At 45.8% G+C, this 15,488-nt stretch overlaps 2 protein-coding genes across 5 annotated transcripts in view; both read right to left on the bottom strand.

Annotated features, from left to right (window-relative positions):
- The window catches only part of LRRK1 (leucine rich repeat kinase 1), a 73,152-nt gene extending 67,095 nt beyond the window's left edge, over positions 1–6,057 (bottom strand). Inside the window, exons 1-3 of one of the 4 annotated variants that reach the window (XM_002197914.7) lie at positions 5,636–5,797; positions 2,583–2,796; positions 1,645–2,429 (exon numbers count right to left, since the gene is read on the bottom strand). Coding sequence is in view for 3 of the 4 variants with exons in the window: in XM_072933985.1 (XP_072790086.1) it covers positions 2,583–2,649 (67 nt within the window). In the remaining variant the exon portion in view is untranslated. Of the gene's footprint in view, positions 1–1,644; positions 2,430–2,582; positions 2,797–5,635; positions 5,800–5,989 lie in introns of those variants that run through there. The other 3 variants (XM_072933985.1, XM_030281643.4, XM_030281640.4) reach the window with 3 other exon arrangements.
- A 1,273-nt stretch (positions 6,058–7,330) lies between these two features.
- ALDH1A3 (aldehyde dehydrogenase 1 family member A3) overlaps positions 7,331–15,488 on the bottom strand; it is a 34,019-nt gene continuing 25,861 nt past the window's right edge. Inside the window, exons 10-13 of the mRNA XM_002199913.7 lie at positions 14,470–14,634; positions 12,707–12,864; positions 11,348–11,422; positions 7,331–10,000 (exon numbers count right to left, since the gene is read on the bottom strand). Of these exons, the coding sequence (XP_002199949.1) occupies positions 9,928–10,000; positions 11,348–11,422; positions 12,707–12,864; positions 14,470–14,634 (471 nt within the window). The 3' untranslated portion in view covers positions 7,331–9,927. The remainder of the gene's footprint in view (positions 10,001–11,347; positions 11,423–12,706; positions 12,865–14,469; positions 14,635–15,488) is intronic.

Raw genomic sequence — 15,488 nt, 5'->3', positions numbered from 1 at the left:
TATGCTTTTCCACACATTCATAAAGTGATGCCTCTGGGCTTCCATTGTACTTCCTACAAAATTCACATCATGTCACCTCCTCTGGATTATGCAGAGCTCTTTAACCAAGTTTTTTAAAAAACCCAGACCCTCTACTTCATGAGAGACTGCAGCCACCCCCATACCCCGGCTCAGTTTCTTTTAATTAGGACAAGATGAACAAATCCAGGAGAGGGGGAAGTAGGGTTTGAGGAGGCAAGGGAGATGCTGAGTGCACCCACAAGGGAGTCTCACTCATCCTGTGCTCTGGTGACAAATCTCCTCTGGGGGCTTGGTCAGCACCAGCAAGTCAAACCCAGCACCATCCCCAGAGGGCAGAGAGTGTCCAGGTCTGAAACACAGCTCACCCATGCCATGGGAAAGCTGGCATCCTGCTGGGATACAGGGAAAGCTGGCATCCTGTGCTGGGATACAGGAAAATCAATGGCAACCAGGAGGAACAGCAGAGCAGACACCTGAGCAAGGTGAGCCCCTGCACCCCGTGTTACATTTTCTAAGAAGGATGCTGTGAGTGTGATTTTCTCTACATACAATTGGCCAGGGCTTTATAGCTGCCAGGGAAAAAAACTCCTAAAAAATTCTAAGGCTTCAGATAATGAAAGTGCACAGGGAAGTGCAGGAAGGGGCATCCAGCCCTGCTGATCCAGCTGACCCACCCCAGAGCCCCCGGCACCACCGTGCTCTGGTTAAATCCCCCACAAGCCAGTCCCTCCTGCCTGACAAAAACAAAAAGACTCCAAGCTCTGAGCACTAACGAGGTCATCGGCATGAAAGAAATGATCCGGGATCTCACTCCCCTTCCCAGCAGCTCCCGCTGAATGGGAGCAGGAGGCTGCATCCACATTGTTCCTCACCGGTGTAAAGCATGGGCTGGCATGAGGAGGCTGAGTGAGTCACCGCGCTCCTGCTCCAGCCCCTGTAATGGGATCTGAGCCAGAACAAGGACCAGTAACTTAGGGAGTGGACCAGTTAGCTAATGACAATCATTCTTGGCAGGACCAAAACAATGAGTTTAAGCATGTACAATACCCTTACAATCAGCAACTCCACCAAGGCAGTACTGGTGCCTTGTACAGGGATATTAAGCTTTACAAGGATGCCTTTCTCAGTTTTCCAGCACTGTAGACTATTTTAATATAACCCAGATATATCCATATAGAAGAGTCTACCAGAGATTTGCATGCTTCCAGCTAACCAGTTTAACTGAATATAATTACATAACAGCAATGTGTAATAAAGTTCTCAGAAAAAAAAACTGAACTCAAAATGTAAAAAATTTCACTATCCCACTTTCCACTTCATTATTCACTCCTACAATAATTTATTTATTGTATCTTTAAACAGAGAGAAAACTTGTCAGATCACTACTGCAGAACAAAGATTTAGCAATTCTGAACAGTTGCAAACCGTTAGCACAGATTAAAATTCTTCTCATGGCTTATAGCTTAGTATTCAAGTGGAGATAATTTCTTCCAGAGAGAAATTCAGAAGACAGAATTTAAGAATTTTAAGAATATTCAATAACCAAGTGTTACAGAAAGGTACAGTCCTAATTGCCAACAGCAAACAGAAAAATCAGTATCACAGAACAAGCAGAATACGTACGGAGAAAGGAAAGAGTTCCCAGAGCTCCCTGTGACGCTGGTGAGGAATGTCTTCAGACAAGACAAGGAGGCCTCTGAATAAACTATCAGGTTTTGCTTCATAGTTGCTGAAAAATTCCAAAATAAGGCTGCAAAAACATTAGCTTCTGCTGGAGCCTGCTTACTCACTACAAAGCGTCAAACACACCTTCTTCCCACACTTCAAACGCAGATGCTGCCTCCTAATGAAGCACTTGCTGCAAGGGGGAACACCGTTACACAAGAACAGGAGGCTATTTCTTGCTGCAGAAACATAACTGGGGTTTGACTCAGAGAAAGGCAGCAGTGCCTGGGAGCTGAGGGTTGCAGTGAGAGAAACCATCCAAAAATAATTTGCCTGCTCAGGAGAAAAAAAAAAAAAATTCACAGGAAGCAACCTGAAACATATGTCCCTTCTAAAAGGAGAATTTCTTTATTACATAAACACAAATGTTCTAATCTAGCCCAACATAAAATCACTGCAAGCCACTGAATAGGAGCTGAGGGTAAAACTGGAGCAGGTTAATATCTGTTCAGGCTGAGAAGAGATGCTCTGATTTTAGCAGCTTTCATATCCTGAATGCCCATTGCATCAGTGACTGGGAACATATTTGCATTCACACACTGAAAAAGCACAGATCTTGTAAAACATATTTAGGAACTGGGGAGACGTGATACATATATTGACTAATTCCGTAGGCCTTTGGAGAACATCCATCTTCAGGGGAATGCTATTCTTACCACCTCCATAGTTCAATATCACTCTCCCTGGAAATAAAATTCCAGACTGTAAATTTCCAAAGACCAGGGCTGAAAAAACTTTCACATTTTTAAACTTCATCAAAGCCCAGTGGCTACTGAGTTCTCTTAGAACCTTTTGTTCCCAATCTGAACAGGAAAGAAACAAATCCTGCTATTTACCATTTTGTGGATCCATGTTGCTCTCCCTGCAAACAGTGGATTCCTCCGTTCCCACACACCAGTACATTCTGGGTGGCAGTTGTGAAGGCCCCACAGACAAACTTTCCACAGCACTTCAGACTGAGCAGTGTTGTCAAAGCTGGATGATCCCCATCATGTGAATGCAGGAGCAGAGGCTGCTAGTGAGCACCATCCTGAAGAAACATCATTTATTCTGTTTAAAAACAAACAACAAAACAAATTAATCATTCCACTGTAGAAATGGTGAGATGTTTATTCCTCTCTACTATTAACACAGTTGTCCAAATGGCACACTGCAGAAATACTCTTATCCTATAAATATAATTATTTTCATAATAGCTTTGTTAAGAGCATAACATGAATTAACAGAGGGGACTAACAATTTCTGCACTACAGAAAGATAATGTTCCTAATTTTTCACCACCAAAGCTGCTCAGTCTTTGGGCAGAGGACAAGGGGGTGGGCAGGGGTCACAGCTGCAGTTTCAGATTCTCCACAAGCTGGTGTAAAGGCAGACCATTGAAACCCTGCAGTGCAGCTGGAAAAATCCTAAATGCAACCTCAAAACCTCTCCCATCCACAAAGACAACCACGGCTCTTGTAAGACTGTGAGAAACTGAAAAACACTGATGTGGTTACTGAGATAATCCTCTGTAGGAAAGAGAAGAGGGTGAAGAGAAACACACCAGCTCTTGTCCCCTCTGCCAGTCCTTTTTGAGAACTCTCTCACCCTGAAAGCATCAGGCTTCTTCACTCAGGGAGGCAAATCAGGCCCTTAGGAGCTATTAAAGGTTGGCTTCTTGGGAACTGCAGGCAACAGAAAATTGTACAGCTCAGCCTCCCGAGGCACTTCCAATCCTTCCCTTTTCACAGCTGCACAGCCACCCTTCAACCTCTTCGTACAGAGGCTCAGACTCCTGGAGGATTTGCAGTGTTTGTCCAACCACCATCAGAGCTCCTTCATTTTCTGCTTTCAGTTTCAGTCAGTAAACGCCTCTCAGATGTGACATGATGCACCTCAACTGACTCTTACTGGTTCTTCTCACGTCTGGTGTGTGATGATGAAGTTCTGATTTGAGGCTCTAGCTCAGCAAAGCTGATAACCCACCTCTCACTCCAGCCAGCAAGGCCCAAGACCTTCCCTGACTCTCCCTGAGCAGAGCTGGCTTCCTGAACTGGGATCAAAGGCCAAGGGGAATATAAAAATATGCTGATCCATCACTACTATCCGGGAAGCTTTCTGCTCCTCCCTCCTTACACAGGGTTTCAACCAACAGCCAACAACACTAAAAATCACTGCATCCTATTTCAGTTGTTTTTTTAGGCAAATATTTGAATTTTAGGGGCACTCAGCTTCTGCTGACCTTGACTGTGCAGTGCCTGGCAGCAGTGAAAAAGACTGGCACCTCTGTGCCCTAGTCTGGGCACTGGGTGCTGCAGAAGGCTGACATGGAGGTGATCCTAATCCCAGATCCAAGCCCACAAACTGGTGAATTGCACTGTGTTGGTGAAGGACTGAATTCTGCCCTGGAACTGGTGCTGGGCACCACCAGACTCATCTTCTCTCCTGGCCTCAGCTTCCCTTGACAACACTGGCAGGAGGAGCTGGGACCACACATTCCTCCATGCCACAGGTGGGATGCCGCAGGCAGAGGTGTCAGGAAGGCTCTCACACCTCTCCAGAGCAGTCCAGGGTGTTCACTCTGGCAGTGGAGGGGATATGATGCTTCCAGCATCTGCCTGCCCTGTGCCCTTGATGCACTGAGCAGCTCCAGGGAGAGCAAACACTTCCCCATGCACACTCTGGCCCACCAGCTCTGCAGCAGACGATGGTTTCTGAGGCACTTCCTTGCTCTGAGATGGGGACAAACCATGTGCACCTACAGCAACTGTACAAGAAACACTGAACGGGGGCTAGCATGGTCCCCTGAGGCTTGAAAACCACTCCACTCCTGATTTTTTGCTGTCTACTCAGCCTATTCCCCAGGCTGAAACTTTCCTCTTATAAAGTGAAAGGAAAAATAACTTTTAGGAAAAATAGTGGTGTGGTGCTGGTAATCAGTTCCTTTAACTGCAAGTAAATGAATGTGCTGTAGCCATGTATATGACTGCCACACAGTGCCCATGCAATGAGGATTTTTGTATTTCAAGACCTTTTTGTATATAATTTCTTAAAAACCCCTACAGAACTTTACCTTAAGCAAGGTGCACTTGCTGTAAGGCTACAACTGTAACATGCAAACACCACGTGTGGGTTTGATTTAGAGAGTCTATGTGCTCTGCAGTCTCGTTCAGAAGGAGAGGGGCCAAGCAGAATACACCTGAACAGGTGTAAATGGGATTTACATCCCATTTCACACATTCCCAGCCCTGACACCTGCTACTGCACACACCTGAACCACCCACGCCTCTCCCCTTCCCCATCCCGCCCAGTCTGACCCTGTGCCTTGTGCCTAAAAACACACAGGCCGCCAGAAACATCACGGTTAGCCCAAAATCGCTTCTTAATTGATAAAAAATCCCTGATAAAACCTCAGTGCTTTACCCAAACCACCTGTTGTTTCTGGCAGTCCCACTGGGGATCGGAGAGGCCCATGTGGAGGGCGCTGGGGCTCTCCCGCCCGGTGTCCATGGCGAGCCCGGGGCCGAGGTGTCAGCCCAGGGACCCCTGCCCGCCCAGGGACCGCATCCCTCGTTCCCAGCTGAGCAGCGAGCACCAAAACCCATCCCCTTCTCGCACCCCCCGGCCGGCTGGGGGGTCACCAGGCGCTACACCCCGTTTTGGGGGGGTCTCTCAAGCCTTTCCAGCCGCTTCCCAGCGGCCGGGCTGAGGCGTCCCCTCACAGCGCGTCCCGCCGGGCGGGGCGGCCGCGCTGCGCCCGCGAACTTCTCTCCGAACTTTCATTTTCTTCAAAAACAAACTCCCACTCGCTTTCCCCCTCATTTCCACCTGCAAAGCGCCGGCAGCCCCCCACACCGACTGCCCTGGCAGCGGGGCAGGTGCCCGAGAAGCGGCAGCAAAGCCACGGTACCTCCGCGTCCCGGGCCGGCGCTCCGGGCGCTGCCGCCGCCGCCTCGTCCGGCGCCGCCCGCGCTCCTCGCTCGCTCCGCGGCCCGGGCGGCGGAGGGGGCCGGCGGCAAAGGCGACGGGACAGCGGCTCCTCCTCCGGCCCCGGCCCCGGGCGAGTCCCCGGCACGGCCCCTCGCTGCCCCGAGGGCAGGGCTGGCCCGCAGGAGGATGGAGCTCCTTCCCCAGACCCGCCCCACACGCCCGCCTCGGGCTCCGAGGGTTTGAGGTTTTTAGGCAATGCCAGCGTGGGAGTGGCGGTGCTGGGGACGAGCGCTCCCGCAGCGCTGCCCACCGTCCCGGCAGGGCCCGGCCTTACCGCGGAGCTCTTTGAAAGTTGCTCCTTCCCCGGATCGCGGCGAGTTGGGTCCTCGCTGGAAGAGCAGAGCGAGGTTGCCCCCTCTCTTCGGAAGGAGTCAGCCCTTCCCCAGACTGACCCATTCCTCTCCAGGAGCCTCTGACAAGCCAGGGATTGCTCCATTTCCCCCACTCGTCGGATCAACTAAGGAAAAAACCCCAATATTTCTGCGTGCCTTTTGCTGTTCGTAGCCATTCTGTAAATTAAACACAGAGGATGTTTTTAGCCTGCTCGGTACCCAGCAATGGGTCACTGCTGGTCACTTGGGGGTGGATGTGCACCCACAGAACGGCTGCGGGAGCCTGGGGGTTCCTGTGGATGGCACAGATGGGTGTTCGCCGGTGCTTTTCCCTGTGTTCAGGTCCCCATCACTCTGCGTCCAGTTGCAGGCATAGGTAGAGAGCTAGAACGTACCAACACGATTGTTTTCTGACTTTTAACACAGCTAAAAAACAGTGTTACCTGTTTTCAGCACCTTTCCACCTCTTACCCAGCCTGCTCCCTTTTATGCCTCACAGCCCAGCTCTTATCCAGACCTTTCTTACCTCATTTTTAGCACAATGTTTGAAAACACCCTTAATTAACTTTTTCCTTTATTATGATAGAGCCTCTAATTTCCTCTGGCAATAATTTACCCACATATTCAAGCTAATTTTCCGCTTTTCCCCCTCCCCAAATCTCATCCCACTCTTCCTTTTGTCTCCATTGACTATGTCACTCACGGTAATGCCTTTGTATCTTCAGCCTTTCCTTCTCTGGAGTCTGAAAGCTTCTGAGTGATGCTGTCAGTGAGTGGAAAATTCAAGGAGTTTGGCTTGGCCTGTGTAGGGAGCCCATAGGAATTTCTCACACATCAGACGGGAAGAGAGTTAAAAGACAATGGAATGTTCTTGCTCTGTATCTACATTGCAGATGAGAGAAATAAAACTGGGCTGGGAACACATTCAGCAGAGCCACACTGGTGCTGGATGTGTCTCAAGGGGTTTAGGGAGCAGCCATAGCAAGGCAGGAAGCCCCATCTGGCTGCAGGAGCCAGAATGTCTCGAAACACTTAATTTTGAGGCTCACCTCAGAAGGAAAAGAGGATCCATCCAACTTTGTGCTTGCCCCTGCCAGCTGCAGCTCTGCTCTCCTCCCTCTGCTTATGGTAAATGGCACAACTCAAGCTTTTATGTGCAGAACACTGACTACACTTAGCACTGTACTGTTAAAATTGGCTGATTCTTCCCAAATTGCAAAAATTAATCCAAGCGCAGATTCCCTCAGTCTCCCAGTGAGATACTAAATCCTCAGATACACCTGTTTCACAAAGTTAAACATTTATTAGGAACAAGAACTATTACAAAAATGATATCCATAGTCTAAATATATACATGAGGTTTAAACATAACATTTTCATGTACCTTTAGCTATAAAAATACATTAGATTAACTGTATCCTAATTTATAAATATAGTTCTTTTCTTTAAAAAAAACAACTAGTATTCATATGAAAGCCTTACTGTGCAATGGAGGAATATATATACCCTCGAAGGGGTTATTTTAAAGTTAGTGTCTAGTGTTACATAACTTACAAAATTCAGTGTGTAGAGTCAAACCCTGATTTATACAATAAGAGATACATTGACTTTTTAAAAACTTGATAGGGGGGAAAAAAGTGAAATATATATCATACATATAAAGCCAGAAGAGAAGGATTTTAAGAATTTCAGATTATTTAAGTTTCCACCACTGTTTATCAAAAATACAGATACATCAAGATAAACAGCCTTTTACTGTTTGCCTCACCTCTCTGCAGCCCAAGGAAACCCTCAGGTGGACAAGAGTAAAACATTTGTCTGAGAAGATGTTTGCACTCTTAAGTGTCTTACAAAAATAGAAACTTATTTACAATGATCCCATTTGGCCTTTCATGGGGAAGGGAGGACATTTTCATCACTGGATGGGGAGATTTTCCTGCCTCACACCCTGTGGGAGGACAGGCTCCTGGTTACACTGTTGGAGGTATGTCATGTCAGAAATAAAGTGATGTTGAAGTGCAATTTCAACATTCACCAACTAATAAGGAAGTTTAGGCTCATGCAAACTTTTTTCCTTACTTATCACCGCCCACCTTCCTTCCTCCTCCAAAAAAAGCTCCACTCATGCAACAGAATTTGTTACTGTCTGAGCCTATCTGTGGGCAAAGGAAGGTACTGGGTAATCTTGGCTTGCAGCAGAGGAGAGGTTAGACCTGCATTTCTGCTTCAAGCTCTGACATCTGGAGCAGCAATCCTTATCAGTGCTCCCTGGAGATCTGCTGATAAGCCATAAGGAACCTCAGTGGGTTTGTTCTCAGAAGACAATCCCAGAGGGATCAGCTGAACTTCCTAACAAGCTGTCACCACTAACTCCTGCAGACCTGGGACTGGCTGTGCCTTTGCCAGGGTTCTCCAGCAGAGTCAGGAGGAGAGGAGCAGGGAAAGCAGTGAACCCAGGAACTGAAGACAGCCTGTGGCTTGTCGTTCATCTCACGATAATGAATCTCATAATAATGTCTGGGCATGCAAAGAAGTTACTGCAGGAGGTGCTAAGGCATGAGCTTGGTGTGACAGCTACTCCATGGACAGCTGTGAGCAAGGGACAATCCAAGGCAGTTTTCTCAGTGAAGGATCAGCTACTCTGTGCTGGCCATGAGATGACAGCACTCACAGGGACAGTGCCTGCAAAGCTGCTGACAAACTGAAGTCCAGCCACAGCTTATTCCATGGTAACTGGCTTGTACACCCTCCTCTTTAGCACTCAAGGTGTGCTTGGGAGCACCTGCCTCTTCACACTGCACTTCCAGGAATGTATGTTAAGCTACATTCATACAGGATAAAGAAGCAATGTGAAGAGTGTTGGACAAAGAGCTTCTAAGTTTTACTCTCATAGTAACAGTCCTGGCTCAAAAAACAAAGAGATGTTCAAAAAGCCTGAAAGTTGCAGAGAAAGAGAGTGCAGGACAGTTTCCTGCAGCTCTTCTGCTCCCTCCCCCAGATCAGGACTGGTATGGGAGATTTTCTGTGGGGTATCTACCATACTACATGCTCAGCATCCAACTCGGTGTCACCATGGTAAGTGCAGTGCAAATTCCCCTTGAGAAAAGTGCTGTAGTGAAGGTTTGAGATACAACTGTGACTCACTGGGAGCCAGAAGGGTCAGCAAGTCAGGAACTTGCATTTGCAGCATGTGTAGTGTGTGCACACCCAAACATCAGGTTCCAAGGACACTTGAAAGTCTGGCTCTGTTGGGTGACATAGTGGCCCCAAAGGAGTCCTCTAGGAAACTCCCACAAATCTCATTCAGGGCTAGAATATCACCAGGATGGAGAATGTACATATCTTTAGAGAGACCGTGATAGCTCTTTCAAAGAGAATTTCCTTACAGATTCTTCCATGAAAGCTTGCACTCCCATTCCAAACTCCAGCTGCAATCTTCACACAGACTCTACCAACTCCAGTCAAGTTGTTCTAACCCTTACCACTCGAGTCCATCTCTGCCAAGGGAAGCCCAAGTGCCTCTGAAGGTATCTGCCAGTAGCTCTGGTGGTACCAGCAGTCTCTCTAACATGCCAGTGATGTCCCTGTCCTTCAGGGGTACTCCTGCCAACACTGTGACTGACCAGCTTTTGAGTCACAGGGAGCAGGCAGACGTACAGCCAGGGACTTGTGGAGTACAAGTGTGTACTGCCAGTAGAACCAGAGTCAGTGAATCAGTTTTTGAAGAGCCAGTTGGCAAAATGCAGCCCAGCAGATTCAGTGTTTCTAGAGGAATAAAGACAGGTGTTTCCATTTTCCTTCCCACCCCTCCCCTCCCCCTTGTCTGAACACGTCCCCCATGTGTCACATTCAGAGTGTCAGCATTTCAGGCCTCCTGTTTTCATGGACTCTTCTGGGAGAGTTTAATGGTGACTGTTTTCACTTCGGTGTATTCTGCCAAAGCATACTCCCCACTGTAAAAGAAAAGAGGAGGAAAGGGACAAACAGTTGTTGAATGTTAATGTCCCTGAGAGAAGAGAGTTGTACTCATGTGCATTTTTGACATCAGGTCATTAAAAACAGATCTGAACAATTTACACCAGCTATCCACTTGTCCCACCACCTCTAATAACCACCAAGGACATGCACATAAGTACATACAATTACACCCTGTTGTGAGAGAAACACAGAATGCTTTGGTCACTGTAACCTGCAGGATGACACTTGTGACCCTGCCTATGCAAACTAAGTGCTGCTGTGAGAAGCCATACCAGAGACAGCCACATACACACAACTATTGGTGCTTTGACAGCAATTAAAGTTATTTTTTCACCAAAAGAAAGCTTCTATCTACAAGATACCATGTCATCAGGAGGGCACAGTTGCTCCAGAAATGCATATTGATGAGAGAGCCCACCACTGCATTATTTCTTGGTTGGTGACAATTGGCTCTGTTCCCATGACCCTCCCATGGGAAACCTCTGACATCCTTTAATTAGCCAGGTAGTCAGGCAAAGCAAACCATAAGGTCTCAATATATCTGTGTCCCATCTGAGGATTCATTTATTTGCTGTGCTTAGCAAATGAGGCACGTGAATGTCTCAGAGCAGCAGATGTACCAGAACAGTTACTGGAAATGGTTTCTGGGATTAAATCTGGCTTGTGAAAGAAAAGGTGTGTTAGATTCCTTTGAGGAGTCTGCTGAATGGTCTAAGCAAACCTATCTCCTATACAAGATGAAAATTAATATTTAAGACAGTGTCTCAGCTCTGTGTCTAACCAAGGAGTGACCTTGGTTTGAAAATGTCAGCTTTAGTAACTATCAAGAGCTGAGGTGTCTGGTAGCCCCTCTGTAACAGGCCAGGCTGGGGAAGAGGGACAGAGGGTTCTTGTGTAATTTAGCAGCAACCTTGGAAGGTGGGATGGAGAATGATTTGGGAGATCATTCCTTCCCACCTGAACAAGGAGCAATGATACAGCAGCCAGGAGAGGCACAGATACCACCATGGAAAGATGGAGCAGGTTTGGGGGGGGTCCCCAGCCATGGTGCCATACTTCTCCTTTTATCTAAAAATCTAACTAGTATGGAAAAATGCTTCCAAGTGGACTTGACTGAACTGCAGATATTAAAAGCTTATAAAGCAGATGAAGATGGTCCTAAAGGAATGCTTTACATCCACGCTCTACTGGCTTAGCACCTCCCTGTGGAGCATGCCACAAGCCTGATTAAACTTTAAAAGCAAATTCAACAGTGTTTTCACAGTCACAAATGTTATTGCATTCACCACCCACACAGAAACAAAATACTGAGAAAAACTTACAGTTCTCTGCCATTGCCTGACATTTTAAAGCCACCAAAAGGAGCCTGAGCATAGAGAGCATTGTAACAGTTGATCCTACAATAAAAACATCAATTTTAAAAAGACAATTCAATACCAAGGAAAGGCAAGATGATGACAACAGCAACAATACAATAAAAGTCTGAAATCTCTCAATTTTCTCTGTCATACACTTGAGAAATCAGATTTTTGCAATAAAATCTTCTTTTGCTGCAGAAACAGAAAACATCTGAGTAGTTCTCAGTCTGACCTACATCTCACCTCATATCCTATAATGGCAAAGACATCCATGTTTGAGCTAGAATTTATACCATGTTCAGAGTCATGATTAAAATAAATAGTTCAGGCTATTCCCTAATTTGTTAAGCACAATCTGTAATGAACATGTTTACTCAGAAAGCTGTCTAAACACTCACAATGAGGCCCCAGCATCCCCTTCCAGGTATAGAAAACATTTGGACTGTATCAGACAATTGTGTCACAGTAAAATAAAAGCCCTGGGCCTATTTCTATGGATACTTGGTAGAAAAAGCTGATGCAGACACTTCCCCAGCATCATAGTATGATCAAATGACTGAAGGTCATGCAGCACAGGTATGGCTTGTGCTGGAAGTGTGCACCTCCATGTTCAGCACATGTATCCTTCAAAGCTCAACATCCCATTTTTATGTAAATATTTGAGGCTGATTCTTCTGGTGCCAACTCTTAAAATTAATCCTCTGCATCAGAATCAGATACCAGATCAACTTCCTGCCTTGAGTGGGAAAGAAATCGGGATTCCATCTTTAAAACCATTCTAATATAAAATAAGAAATTTTGTATGCAAAATTAGCTGCTTTTCCTTGTGACAGTGGTGTGTTGCCATCTACTGTCCATACTGGTTTGTGCAGCAAAATCCCATCTGGTGCTGGCTAAAGATCATGAGAATTGCTTTTTGCTACATACAGGGTTTTGGAAGTCACAGTGTCTGGTGGAACTTACTACAACCCCAACAAAGAAATACCTCGACTGAAGGAAAAACCAGTCCATTTCTCAACAGGCTGCCTGGGCCTCACCACTTCATTTTGAGGAATGGATGTTGCTTCTGATCAGAACATGAAGAATTAGGCAGGCTACTAATACATCTTAGCTGCAGCATTTAGAGAATCACAGATATTCTGAGTTGGGAGGGACCCACAAGGATCATGAAGTTCAACTCTTGAATGAATGGCACATATGGGGATGGAGCCCACAACCTTATCAGCAATTTTATTAACTTACCAACATGATTGCAAGCCCAAAATCCCTCTCCCCTCCCAGGAAACAAAGCTGCAGCCCACCCTGTGTTCCCAGCCTGCTCACCAGACTGTTCCTGACTGCAGAGCTGAAGCCAGGGTTAAGGCTCTGTCCAGGTTCTTGGTGAACACCGCAGCCGTGAGCCCATACTCGGTGCTGTTGGCTCTTCTTATCACCTCTTCTATACTCTTGAACTTCATAATTGGCTGAACTGGCCCAAAAATCTGCAGATATCAATGAAACTTTAGTACAGGAAAGCATCTGCTAATCATGGTAATTTTGAAGTAATCAGAATCAGATGCTCTGTTTGGATAATATATTTAAAATCTTATATCTTAGCCTTCTGGGGTCACTGATAGAGTGTCTTTAAAACTAATTAAACTTCAAAGGAAGCGTTGTGATGTGCTGTAGTAGTTAATAAATGTTAAGATCCAACAAGTAATGGATCATCTGTAACAATCAAAATAAGCAGAGTTAGATCTGGACAAGTTACAAATGATTCATTCTTACTCCATTTACAACTCTCCTTTTGAACTCTGAAGCTGAGTGTGCTCAAGTAACAATTAATTTATTTCAAGGACTGCAAGTTTTCTTCCTTGGTTTTAATCCTGATTTTGTCACTGTATGCATTTTATTTGCATGCAGTGCATTAACCACGTCTGTGTTTGACCACAAACTTGGCTTCCCAGGCTGCCAGTAGAGACAACAGCCATACAGAAGGCTTCCCAAAAAGGAGTCTCTCATCAGGCACAATATCAAAGGTGGAGCCCCTTCTTGGTCTGCAGGCTCTCACAGCACAATAAAACCCATTGAATGTGAGAAACAGATTAATTTAGGCCACTTTTAAGCTCATACAAGGGTTTATAAATGCCTTTGTAATAAAACCCATTGAATGTGAGAAACAGATTAATTTAGGCCACTTTTAAGCTCATACAAGGGTTTATAAATGCCTCTGTTTTGGGATATCCAGGCTCTTATGTGAAGCCTTAATCCTAGGCAAAGGATGAACGTGCATTTGCAACAAAACTGCCAGTGAATGGAACTGGATAAGCTTTGTGAATCATGGCTTGGGATTTGGAGTCAGTTCATTAAGAAAAGGTTTGTCATGGGAATATCAGCTCTTTTTCTCTCTATTTTTAGCATGTAACTCATGCCCTGACTGACTGATATCTTTCCCAGGTTCCTTAGAGATTCTGTGGCAGATCTGAGACATTTAAACATCTTGCCAGGAGTGAACAGCAAGCAGCCCCATAAAAAACACTAGGCTAAACTTTACACTACAAATGCCAGTTAGACTTTGGCAACTACTTATTTTCCATTAGGGAACATGATGAAAAGTAGATTAACTTCTATTTCAAAGGAATATCACAGCATCTAATCATATGCAGCTTGTTCAACATTTCTGCATATGAATAATGAAAGCCAGAGTATTAGATCTGCACTTATCTGGCTTTGACCATGTTTTCATATAGGAAAGAAATAGTCAGTCTCAAGAGATTTTGCCATGAGAATGGAATCTGGGATTGTTTCAGATGCTAAGGCTGTTTCAGAGCACTTCAATGGCTGTTCCTTTCCTCCTTACCAGCATCAGGTCCCAGAGTTCTTTTCCCACCTTTCTGCAATAAAGCAACCTACAAAAGTTGTTTTATTGCAGAGCAAGAACACACATTTCACTGGCAATTACAGGGTAAATAATTGCTCAGCCTGCCACAGTGTCAGTTATTTTTACTGGGTTATTCACATTTAAAATTAAGGATTGAGATAGAACCCCCTCATCACCACTATTTCTGATTCTGAAGCAGCATCTTTCTAGGTGATTCATACTGTACCTCTTCTTTGGCAATTCTCATGTTGTCAGTGACCTCTGAAAACACTGTAGGTTTTATAAACAGGCCTCTGTCTTCAATGGCAAGACCTCCACACTCCAGCTTAGCCCCTTCTTTCTTCCCACTTTCTATCAGCTCCAGGATTTTATCAAATTGTCTTTGGTCAATCTGTCAGACACAAAAGGAAAAGAAACAAACAGCAGCACCTTTATTATCATGGTTCCAGAGAGGAGTCATGGAATGTGGCCCAGGGGCACGTTTGCAGGGCACTGTCAAACTGGGTCAGTTTATAGCTCACTTTAGGATGTGGCAGTCAGAGAGTGAGCAGGGAGAAAGAGAAGACATGGGCATAGCTCTGAGCCACAGAAAATAGAAGGTGAAGTGACATGTAACAGTTTAATCTAATCTAATAGTTTGCCTTTCCCTTCCTCCCTGTCCTGGATATGTGCTCCCACAGCTCACCTCACTTGAGCTCTGGGATTTGCTCACCTTCTCCAAGCACTGGCTCATCTCAGTAGCAGTATGGGAACTGCCTGAGATGGATTAGAGAGCTCAGCAAGGGATCTGGCCAGCAACAGAATCAGTACAGGAGAGGGAGGACCAGGATCTAAGAACTATTAACTCAGCTTTGCTGCAGTGTGCAGCTTCACCTGCAGCTCTCTGTCCCCAGCTGGAAGAGCCCAGCAAGCTCTGCCTCCATCTCCTTTCACAGTGCACACTACATGAACAACCTCCAGAAAAGCCCTGTTGGTGGGGTGACTTCACACCAACTGCTGCACCAAAGCCTTGCTTTTAAAATCAGAATCACTTTTCACAGTTCTTAGAAACTGGCATAAACCTGCAATTTTTTTCTCTCTCACATTTAACTACCTTTTCTAACTCCTCCTCCTAACTATGGAGTAATCTCAAACAGTGAGTGCTGCTGTCAGCCTTTAACCAGGGATTTCTGTAGGGGTGGGGAAAGGCCAGCCCAGTGACAGGACCCTGAGGCTGCACAGCTGCACCAGGTCTTGGAGGACACA

Source organism: Taeniopygia guttata, chromosome 10 (assembly GCF_048771995.1).
Source record: "Taeniopygia guttata chromosome 10, bTaeGut7.mat, whole genome shotgun sequence".
NCBI classification, from domain to species: Eukaryota; Metazoa; Chordata; class Aves; order Passeriformes; family Estrildidae; genus Taeniopygia; species Taeniopygia guttata.
The sequence above is the reverse complement of the archived record's forward strand: the minus strand, read 5'-3'. Positions and strand labels throughout refer to the sequence as shown.